At 44.2% G+C, this 11,520-nt stretch overlaps 1 protein-coding gene across 1 annotated transcript in view; it reads right to left on the reverse strand.

Moving 5' to 3' along the window:
- Positions 1 to 10,228, reverse strand: part of TUT7 (terminal uridylyl transferase 7) — a 43,198-nt gene extending 32,970 nt beyond the window's left edge. The window contains exons 1-3 of the mRNA XM_079995992.1: positions 10,071 to 10,228; positions 5,784 to 6,299; positions 2,145 to 2,323 (exon numbers count right to left, since the gene is read on the reverse strand). Of these exons, the coding sequence (XP_079852118.1) occupies positions 2,145 to 2,323; positions 5,784 to 6,279 (675 nt within the window). The 5' untranslated portion in view covers positions 6,280 to 6,299; positions 10,071 to 10,228. The remainder of the gene's footprint in view (positions 1 to 2,144; positions 2,324 to 5,783; positions 6,300 to 10,070) is intronic.
- Positions 10,229 to 11,520: the final 1,292 nt, after the last annotated feature.

The following is an 11,520-nucleotide window of genomic DNA, read 5'->3' on the forward strand; positions in this document are numbered from 1 at the left end:
TTATTTATTTCCTAAAATTTATTTACCGCTTGATCGTAGAAAACAACAACTTCAAAGTGGTTTACAGAAAAATTTCAACTGTAATTTAAAATACAGTCATACCTCGAACGCCTTGGGAGTCTAACATTCTGGCTCCCGAACAATCAAAAACCGGAAGTGAGTGTTCCAGTTTTTGAATGTTCTTTCAGAAGCCAAACGTCCAATGGGGCTTCTGCAGCTTCCGATTGGCTGCAGGAGCTTGCTGCAGCCAATCAGAAGCCGCGCTTTGGAAGTCAAACGTTTCGGAAGTCAAGCAGACTTCCGAAACGGATACTGTTCGACTTCCGAGGTACAACTGTATACAAAAAGTTTAAACCACAATAAAATAGACTAAAACAAATCAAAGCTTCTACAAATATATCATTTCACAGTGTTCCTGTCAAGACAAGTCACCTGGACTCAGAGTCAAACCATTTGTCAGAAAACATCTAGGATCATTTAAATAGCACTAAGAAGTAGCATTTCAGTCCTATAGGAAAGCTATGATATGTATCTCCATTCATGCTGAACGGACCTTATTTCCAGTTCACTTAACAGCATGGTCTTTCCTGCACAGGCATGATACTCATATTGAAACATCTACGTACTACCTATTAAATCAGGCAGCTCCCCTGACTCTAAAAGTTACTTAAGGTCCAATAACGTGCCTTTGATTCAGATTTGAAATGATTTTTACATATTCATTCCTTGGGCCTAAATCTGAGCTGCACATTGATTGCTTCAATATCTGTGATGACAAGTGAGAATTTTATTAATAAAAATTACCCAGACATTTCATATTCCTGGATCAGCTCAACATTTAAGTTATATTAATGACTTTGTTGTGTGATTGCAATTTTTACAAGAGACTATGGACATAGGAGTTACCCACCTCAAAGGAATTCTTTCCTTGAGAAGAGAGGGGAGAACTAGACCTCTTGACGGACTAACTCTCAACACACACCCTCCTGAAAGTGTCTGCAACCATACGGAGATGGGACTTTTAAGAAGGATCTGGGTAAGCCTTTCCATTTTTTTTATTCTAAGGATAGTACTGTGGCTTATGATGTTTAACATGAATTACATCAGATCATCAGTGTATCACAGAAATGGTAAGAATACTTATACAGTGGTGCCCCGCAAGACGAACGCCTCGCAAGACGGAAAACCCGCTAGACGAAAGGGTTTTCCGTTTTGGAGGCGCTTCGCAAAATGAATTTCCCTATGGGCTTGCTTCGCAAGACGAAATGTCTTGCGAGTTCCTGCGGGTCCCCCCCCCTTTTTCCCCTTTTCCTAAGCCGCTAAGCCGCTTATCAGTGGATCCGCTAAAAGCCGCTTATCAGCGGATCCGCTAAAAGCCGCTAAACCGCTAATAGCGCTAATCCGCTAAGCTGTCAATGGGCTTGCTTCGCAAGACGAAAAAACCGCTATACGAAGAGCCTCACAGAACGGATTAATTTCATCTTGCGAGGCACCACTGTATAGCATTCCAGCTATGTCTCTGCTCTTTGGATTTTCTACCTATTGACCATTTTGCTGAATATTAAAAAAACCTTCAAATATTCATACAGTACAGTGGTACCTCACAAGACGAAAAACGCGCAAGACGAAAGTTTTTCGTTTTTTGAGTCGTTCCGCAAGACGAATTTCCCTATGGGCTTGCTTCACAAGAAGAAACGTCTTGCGAGTTCTTGCGAGTTTGTTTCCTTTTTCTTAAAGCCACTAAGCCGTTAATAGCCGCTAAGCCGCTAATAGCCGCTTAGACGAAAAAACCGCAAGACGATGAGACTCGCGGAACGGATTAATTTCGTCTTGCGAGGCACCACTGTACGTCTACTCTGCCCAATGCAAGATTCATTAAACCCAAGTAATAAATTACAGGGGCTCATCCAAATTATTGCAGCTCATCACAATGAACAAGCAGCACTATCCCCTTGTAAGCATTTTCAAATACATAAAAGTAATCTGTGGTTAACCATGTTCCTTGCTTTCCCAAGTCCTTTCCCACCATTGTTGCTCTTCTCATTTGCCAAGCATATTCCTAACTGGTATTCTTCAGTACCAATATTTGCACATTTCACCCCAAAACAAGAATATATATATATATATATTGCAGCAATAGCTACCTTCCTCAGCCTGTAAATGAAGTCTCGCTTAAGTCGCTCTTCAGCCTGTTGAAGCCCTAGCAATTCTTTTGCTGTCAGCAAAGACTCATCTATAACTGGCCCATCCATATCCTCCTCTTGATCGTTTTCTTCTTTTCTTATCCGTCTTGATCTTCTTGGTTTCCTGTGTTTCTTTGTTTCTTTTGAACAGTTATTAGAACAAAGTTGCTGTAAGTGCACGGCACAAATAACGACTGTGACCTTAGTGCATTTCCGCACCTAAACAAACCATCGTTGAGAAACCATTCAAGCTTCAGATGGAATCTACAGTTGCGATGCAAAAACTCTTGAGTTTGCAACCCAACAAGGGAAGGCACAACACAACATAAGGCACCTAGAATATGAAAAGATGTGCAGTACAATCCAATGCCCCCATTGTACCCAGCAAGACTTCATTTGCAACCCTATCCTTTGCTCACTTACCTGGGAGTAAATCCCTTTGCCCTCTCACTAGCCATATATAAAAAATTGCTGTTACTGTGCATAGGGTTTGCAGTTGCTTTTATCTTCCTACAAATGCCATTTTGGGAACCTTTTTAATGTACTTATTAAAGAAGTGGAAGTACGTGATAAGAAGGCAAACCATGTTAAGATAATTGACAGGCGAACAGAACCAACAAAATGATGAAGTACATTGTTATGGAATGGATTTTTTATTTGGACTCTAATGCCAATAGGGTTGCTGTGGACCCCAGAAACTGTCTGGAATACAGTAAGCCCTCAACGTACACTGGGGTTACTTGCACTTAAAGCCAAAGTTGGATATGGGTGGGACTGCCAGTTTCCCCCTCCCCGACGCCTGTCCCCTTTTTTAATTTTTTAAAATTATTTGCCAAGCACATAAAGCTGAATGTGCACAAGTTAAATGTGTGCAAGTTGCCAGGCTTACTGTATTTGCAAACCTTTTTTTTGCCATGTGAACCACTTCACACTCTGTGTACTCCTCAACAATTATGGGGTCAGCTGTCCTGTGTTGCCCTGTTTTTCAGTTTTTAAAAAAGTTTAACTTACTTATGGGTCCAATTTACCTATCTGGACAAATGGGAAAGTGAAACTATCAATGCCTAAGCTCATTGAGACCCACCCCATCCCCAAGCAACTTCTCCAAATAGGGTAGGAAAACCTTAGCATTTTGCCTATATCAAAATTTCCATTTTTATGTGCTTATACCACTTCAAGAGCACTGTAATAGATTTTTATGTTTGTATGTGTATATCATATATATAGAAACAGAACAAAATGTACGTTCCTATGCACACACAAAACTTATAAAGGATCCCAGGAGTCAATTTTAACACACACACACACACACACACACACACACACACACACACAAAGTTAATTCTGCTCATAGCTGTCAATGTTTCCCTTTTTTTAAGGGAAATTCCCTTATTCCAAATAGGATTCCTCGCAAGAAAAGGGAAAAGTTGACAGCTATGATTTTGCTCCAAATTGGCTTTTATCTTAACATAGTGCAGACTCACAACACTGATTTCTTTTTTGTAATATAGGTGGTGATCATTTCGCATGGGGGTTCCATACCTGGCCCCCACCTCGTTCTGCCATTTTCCAGGTCCAAAAGAACCCAAATGTTGGTGACTGCACATCAATGGGATGCGCCTAAAATGGTTGTCATCTGAATTTTTTGGAGGCAGGGAGGACAGGCCTCCGTATTAGGCTATCGGGTACATTGGATTCCTTCCATTATTTACTATGAGTCCAGAATTTCAGACAGGCATCATTTTGCTTTCCCTTTCATTAACATTTAGGCGGGGACCAACAGTTTGTTTTAGTCTACGCTTTTGAAATGTGATACCACATCCTGTTTTGTTAAAGTAGAATAGTGTTGAAATCAATCTCAGGGTAGTATTGAACTAAATTTTACTCAGAGTAGACCCACTGAAATTAATGGCCATAACTAAATTAGATCCTTTAATTTCAGTGGGACTACTCGAAGTAAAACATAGTTGTCAAATTACCCTTAACCTTTATTTTCAGATACAACTTTAAAGGGGTCTACTGAACCCCAATAGCAGATAAGCACTGTCAAAAAGTGGTAAAAAAGAGTTAACTTGATATGATTTTATTTTTTGCTTAAATCATTTCCATACCACTTTATATCTCAAAAAATCTCAAAGTGGTTTGTTTTTCTTTCCAAAGTTTCCCAAACAGCTCCTGGTCATCTGAATTGCATTAAAAAAAAATGAGATCACCTTAAAATTCTCTACCCAACCAGGCACCTGTATGTTTTGCTTAAGGTGCGGGACTAATCTTGGTAACAGCTAGACTTTTTGTTTAAAAAAATGGGAGGTGGCCAATGCTTCTTTATTCCAAAATCCTAGGTGTGTAACCTGATCTATGTAGCATCTAGCAAAAATTTACTCAGCCTCCGTCTTGGAAAGGAGTCTACAAAATCACCTTATGGCTACAGCATCTGGCCTACTTTTTGCATGTGTGTGTGTGTTGTTTGTCCTCCCCCACCAACTCCTTTATATAACACCTTACTTGTTGAAGAGTTCTGCAGAACTCAAAACTTGTTATTAGTTTGTAACATTCTGGTTGATCCTACTAAAGGTATTACCCAACTGTGAATTTTTGGAATTTAAGCTTGTGTCTCTTAATATTTGTGTCACCAAACAGAAAACAGCATTATCCTAAGCATCCTGTTCTCGTGCTACATTAACTTACAGCCATGAATGCAGGTGGCGGTAGAGGACATCAAGTAGTTTTAAGATAGGGATGGGGAATCTGTGGTCCTCCAGATGTTGAACTACAATGCCCATGCTAGACGCAGATGATGAAAGACATGGTCCAACAGCAACAGAAGGGCAGCAGGGTTCCCACCAATGCCTTAAGCCGGAAATCAAGCTTTTACTTAAAAGCACATTTTTATCCCTTAAGCGCACCCATTCAGGGCTTTGGAAGTCCCTTTGGAAGTGCCCCTGGCACCAGTGCACATTTGAGTTGGCTAGAGCAGGTAGCTGAAGATGGAAAAATCTCAGACGCATGTTTTACTCAATCCATGTAGGGTACAATACACCCCAAAGTTCTCTTGTGTAAGCTGGGCATGACCATCACCATTTCAGTAAGGATTGTGCAACACAGCTGCCCATTAGATTTTGTCCCCAAGTACTGATTCTGTCACATGGGCATCTGCGCAATACGTACTGTGTAAATTTAAGGGCCTACTGTTAAATTTTAGATGACATTCTTAAAATATTGGGACGACTGTTTATGAATCTGAAATATTTCCCCCCAACCTTTTCTGGTGGGTTTCATAGTTATTGGGAAGGCAGACAGCAACACAGCTTTTAGCCACTTACCTTACACAGGATACAACTGTGATTGCTACAAAGAAAACCCCACAACAGCTAAAGCAAGATATAGGATTGATATCAACCCAGTCATTCTTTGGTTGTTTTTTAGATTAGCAGGTATTGTGCCATAACTTAGCGATAGAGCACTATCTTGAAATATTGTAGATTTTATATTTACTAAGGTTAGAAGATACCTAAAGACAATTCTTAAGACTACAGTCACCCCAAAATATTTGAACACATTTTAAAATACAAGAAAATGATCTAAAGGTGTTTATATTACCAGAATTTCCTTTCCTATCTGATAAATCGTCACTTGTTAAGTCTCTCTGGAGCTGCTTCCTTCCATTTCTGTTTCCTTGGCTCTCACACTCATGAGAAGAATCCTTTCTTGTCCTGATAACCGCAGGAACCCGGGGTGTAGATCTGTATTCTCTCCAACTGTCTAAATTAGCATGATGGTTGTCAGACACCCACTTTTTAATTTGGTCTTTTGAGGCTTCATTTATCCTCATCCCTTGATTGTGAACAGTGTTTTTAGAAGAATTTGGGTGATTTGAAACACCGTGTGCTCCCTTTCGGGGACTTGTTCCATAGTGACCCAGTGCTCCCTTTCTTTTCTCAATCCCTATGTCCATCTTGTTGCCGTGTCCATTCCCATAATCATCCATTGCTTGGTAATCGTGACGTAAAGCACACTTCTGGAAATCCTCCTCATTTAAAATCCCCCGCTCCTTATTACGTCTGGCAAAGCACGGTTTTGAGGCATCTCCCATCATATTAGCTGTTCGCTCTTTCCCTGTGGGATGGGGAAAGAAATACGGTAAATGTTCAAAACGGAACAGGTAGGATGCCATGAAGAGGGCAGGGGTGAGTTTGACTATGTGGGAGACTTAGGGTCAAATTTCTACTAAGCTTCCTGGGGGACCTTGGGCAAACTATTCTCTCTCACCCAGCCAAGCTTTTATTAGTAAACATAGAGTCACAGAATTGTAGAGTTGGAAGGGAATAGAAGGGTCATCTAATCCAACTCCGAGAAATGCTGGAATCTTTTATCCAATGGGGGCACAACCCTGAGATTAAGAGTCTCAAGCTTTACCAACTGAGCTATCCCACATAAGAGAAGCCCAGGCCAAAGGCCCACCTAGTACAGCACTCTGTTGTCACGGTAAGCACCCCAATGTCTATAGAAAGCATGCAAGGGAGAACTTGAGCAGAAGAGCATTCTCCCCAGCTGTGATTCCCAGAAAACCAGTATTCAGAGTCATACTGCGTCTGACTGTGGAGGTCAAACAAAAATATGTTACCCCTACACAAACCAATTGTCAGATTTTGAAATATAGCATGAAATGTGAGAGAGAAGAGAAATGGGTCACAGAATAAAGTTTATGCCAAGTATTGTGACCATCCAAGGTAGTCACACTAATACTGTACAGTAGTACCTCAGGTTAAGTACTTAATTCGTTCCGGAGGTCCGTTCTTAACCTGAAACTGTTCTTAAGCTGAGGTACCACTTTAGCTAATGGGCCTCCTCCTGCTGCTGCACCGCCGGAGCACGATTTCTGTTCCCATCCTGAAGCAAAGTTCTTAACTCGAGGTACTATTTCTGGGTTAGCGGAGTCTGTAACCTGAAGCGTATGTAACCTGAAGCATATCTAACCCGAGGTACCACTGTAATATATCCAGATTTATACAAACTGCAGCGGATTAGCAGCTCCAGCAAGACTATTGCCTTTAAGAGCTCCTCTGAAGGGTGTGGGTGCGTACACAACCAACATTCCTCAACCTCTATCATTCTGTTAATGACCTAGAAAACATATGCAACACCCAACAAAGAGCACTGAACTCCAAAGACTAGCACAGCAAATAAGAAGCTGATGAGGCAACTACACAGCGCTAGCACTTTGAACTTCAAATTACAGGACTTGCCTCCTGCTCTTGTATTAACAGAGGCAGAAGTTGGAGAAAAGGAGTGGCATCAGTCTTAACTCATCCTACGATGAGTGTGCTTGGCTTGTAGATGTGAGAATTACATACATCCATAGCTGTCAAAATTCCCCCACCCCTCTGTCTGACAGGATTACAGAAAGCAGCCAAAATTAACAGCACAACAGATAGCACCTTTGGAACATGAATTCAAAGTGTACTGTATAAAATGGCACATAGAAAGAGAATTAAGTGAAAATAAAAGCAGGCAGCAATCAGACAAAAGCATTAACTCTATACATGCAGCAAAACTGTAAGAGATTTATTTAAAGTCCAGCCTGTTCTATCATTCTTGAGACTGAGGGCACTTTATCTTCATGCATTCTTAAGGAAGCCATCACCTGCTAAGCAATTTAATGTGCATGCAACTTACAATAAGTGTGCACATAAAAGCTAGGGTTATTTCCCTTAAAAAGCAGGACTTCTCTTTCATCTTAAACTGGTATATCAAGTTAGCTGCTTTGAACACGACAGTGAATCTTTGTGCAAAACCATCACACCACAACCTTACACGGGAAGGGACCATAGGTCAAAGCCACATGATACCTTTAAAGCAATCCTATTTCACCATAAGTCATGGCTTCACCAAAGAATCCTGGGAAAGGTAGTTTGTTAAGGGTGTTGGGAATTGTAGCTCTGCGAGGGCACTCCTAATAATTTTCAGCACTACAGTCCCCAGGATTATCTGGGAGAAGTCATGACTGTCTAAGTGTTTTAAATACACAGTGTGGGTTTGACTCATCCCTGGGCAAGCAGTATTTGTGACAAACTTCCTTGTTGCCAGGGCTTCCTGCTGGCTCTTGCAAGTGAGCAAGCTAGTGAAGGAGGGTTGGGTTGCTTGCTGCCCATCTACCAACTGAGATGATTGCTGTGCTAGCTGCAAAGGAACAAAAATGTATCCCTCCACATCCAGCATGGAAACACAGAGGGCTAGCAGTGAGGAGACAGATCATTCTGTTCCTCTTCCACAAGTGTGTTTGACAGGAAAAACTAGCCTGATAAGACCCTACTTGTCGGTGTTTCCATTTTGGCTGCAGATGAGGGGGCTTCCCCTCGACGGCCAGTATGGAAATATAAGTTACTAGCCTCTTTAGAGGCCAATACAACAGAAAAACAAAAATTACAGGCTAGGTCCTTTTGTGGACTTCATTATAAGGCTGGCACTAGCTCTTTCCATAGGTCATTCAGCTTCTTTTTATGTTCGTTAACAGATTCTCCATGAAGATGAGAGAATATCATAAGGATATCCTCAACCCTTCTGTTTTCTAATCATGTCTGGGGTAGGAGCTGACCACTATTTTAATTGTCACACAAAAAGGCACAGTGTCAGGGAAACATAATTTCCATATTTCTGCTTCATCCTCACCTTGAGTCCATCCACTTTTTCCTTTAAAAGTGCTGATGGTTACAGCTGCCAAGCAGCAAGAGCAGCACATGTTATATTTGAAAGTGTCCAACCAACAATAAACTCTGGCAGTCACCACTCACAAGGGAGTTGTTCCCTGGACCCATCAAATACATGTAGCTCAGTAAATATGTAATTACTAAGGCAGAAGCCAGCAGGCAGAGCTTTTTAACACAGAAAGCTAAAGAGCACCTCTGAAACTTCCCTGCTTTGTCTTTCACATATGAATGCTACGGCAGGACAGAACGAAGATAAAGCCTATTACTTAATCCAGTGTTTCCCAACCTTTGGTCCCCAGCTGTTTTCAGACTACAATTCCCATCATCCCTGACCACTGATCCTGCTAGCTAGGGATCATGGGAGTTGTAGTCCAAAAACAGCTGGAGATCCAAGGTTGGGAAACACTGGCCTACATTACTTTATAAAAATTGTGTGTGGAGGTAACATTTCAGTCCCTATCGCAAACAGATGCAAAATCTCTTATGAAAAAGAGCTACCTTTCCAATGAACAAACCGATTTCTGCAAACCTCCCTGAGCCCCTTTAAGGATGGATGGCCAGTCTCGGGAGTTTCATCCTCCCCAACATCTCCTTAAGGCGAGCGGGGATCACATTTGAGTATTATTAAAGGCTTGACTACACAGCCCGATCGATTTTATTATTTTTTTTCCTGCGGCCAGGCGGGCAGATTTTAAGCTGAAGTTCATTAATTTTATAATGAATGATTTCAGAGTGTTGTTTGCGCTGTACTTTTGTACTGTTTTATTGTGGTTAGCCGCCCTGAGCCCGGCTTCGGCTGGGGAGGGCGGGATAGAAATAAAATTTATTATTATTATTATTATTATTATTATTATTATTAAGTCCGTGAAACGACAACACACGGGAACAACGCCTCAGGCACCGAGCGGGGGTGATGGTGGTGGGCTCCCCTCCCCTTGCCCAGGCTGAGGTGACTGGGGCCACTTGGGGGGGGGGAGGGCAAGAGCCCTTCAGGCCCACAAAGACCCCCCCATTGCCCTCCCCCCGGGCGCAACGTCAGACCGCCCGTCTCCCTCGCACCCCCGGCGGCGGGTGCGCGCTCCCCCGTCCCCCCCCCGGGAGCCAGTCCGAGCCTCATTGCGGGTGGGGGGGGGGAGAGAAAGAGGCGGCGGCGGCCGGACGGCTATGAGGAGGAACTTACTCGGTAACCGATCTAACCGCTCTCCGGGCCGCAGCCTCCTCCCTTTCGCCTCCTCGCCGCCTTATCACCGCTCCATTGTACCCAGGCGGAAGCCGCCCGCAGCAGAAAACCCGTCGCACAAAACCGTCCGAGATCCTTGCCGCCCCCCCCCCCCTCCGCCGCCGCCGCCGCCGCCGCTCCTCGTTCCTCGTCCTTCCGCCCTCCAGCTCCTCCTCCTCCTCCCTCTGCCCCGTCCCTCAGCAGCGCCCGTCGCGCCGCCTTCGCGCCATCCGGCGCGCGGTGTTTACCTCACGGCCTGCGGGCGCCATGACACGAGAGGCAGGTAAAGGTAAAGGTAAAGGTACCCCTGCCCGTACGGGCCAGTCTTGCCAGACTCTGGGGTTGTGCGCCCATCTCACTTAAGAGGCCAGGGGCCAGCGCTGTCCGGAGACACTTCCGGGTCACGTGGCCAGCGTGACATCGCTGCTCTGGCCAGAGCCAGAGCCAGAGCCGCACACGGAAACGCCGTTTACCTTCCCGCTGGTAAGCGGTCCCTATTTATCTACTTGCACCCGGAGGTGCTTTCGAACTGCTAGGTTGGCAGGCGCTGGGACCGAGCAGCGGGAGCGCACCCCGCCGCAGGGATTCGAACCGCCGACCTTTCGATCGGCAAGTCCTAGGCGCTGAGGCTTTAACCCACAGCGCCACCTGCATCCCTTGCGCCACCTCCGTCCCTTGCGCCACCTGCATCCCTCACGGCCTGCGGGCGCCATGACACGAGAGGCAGGGGAGACTCCTTTCTCGGCCTCCTCGGCTGGTCGAGAGGAGCCTCGCCGGAGGAGGAGGAGGAGGAGGAGGAGGGCGGAGAAGGCACGAAGGCGCGCTGACAAAACACAAACGAAGCCCCCGCCTCCCGGAAAAACAAACAAACACCCCCATACCACATACGTGCAACCCCAGCCACATGGGCGGGGTATAAATAATAAAAATTATTGTGAATTATTCTACGTAGTTTCTTTTGTACATGCCGCCTTTCCAAAAGCATGCTCAAGGCGGCTTACAACATGGGGGGGAAAATATCGCATAATATTATTCATTGAATAGATTTCCAGTCTGCTTTTTGAGGGGGTTACAACCCCTCACAAAGCTGTTTGGTGCACAAATAAGATGCTAGGAGGGAGGGCAGATTTCTTCCTGCCCGGCCTTTCCGCCCTGCTTATTCAATGTCATCTCATGCTATCGGGCACAGACACATACCGTATTTTTCGCTCTATAAGACACATCAGACCACAAGACGCATCCAGCTTTTGGAGGAGGAAAACAAGAAAAAAAAAATTCTGAATCTCAGACGCCAGAACAGCAAGAGGGATAGCTGCGCAGCCTGCATTCGCTCCATAAGATGCACACACACATTTCCCCTTACTTTTTAGGAGGGAAAAAGTGAGTCTTATAGAGCAAAAAATACGGTATT

This window comes from Podarcis cretensis, assembly GCF_951804945.1.
Source record: "Podarcis cretensis genome assembly, chromosome: 11".
NCBI lineage: Eukaryota > Metazoa > Chordata > Lepidosauria > Squamata > Lacertidae > Podarcis > Podarcis cretensis.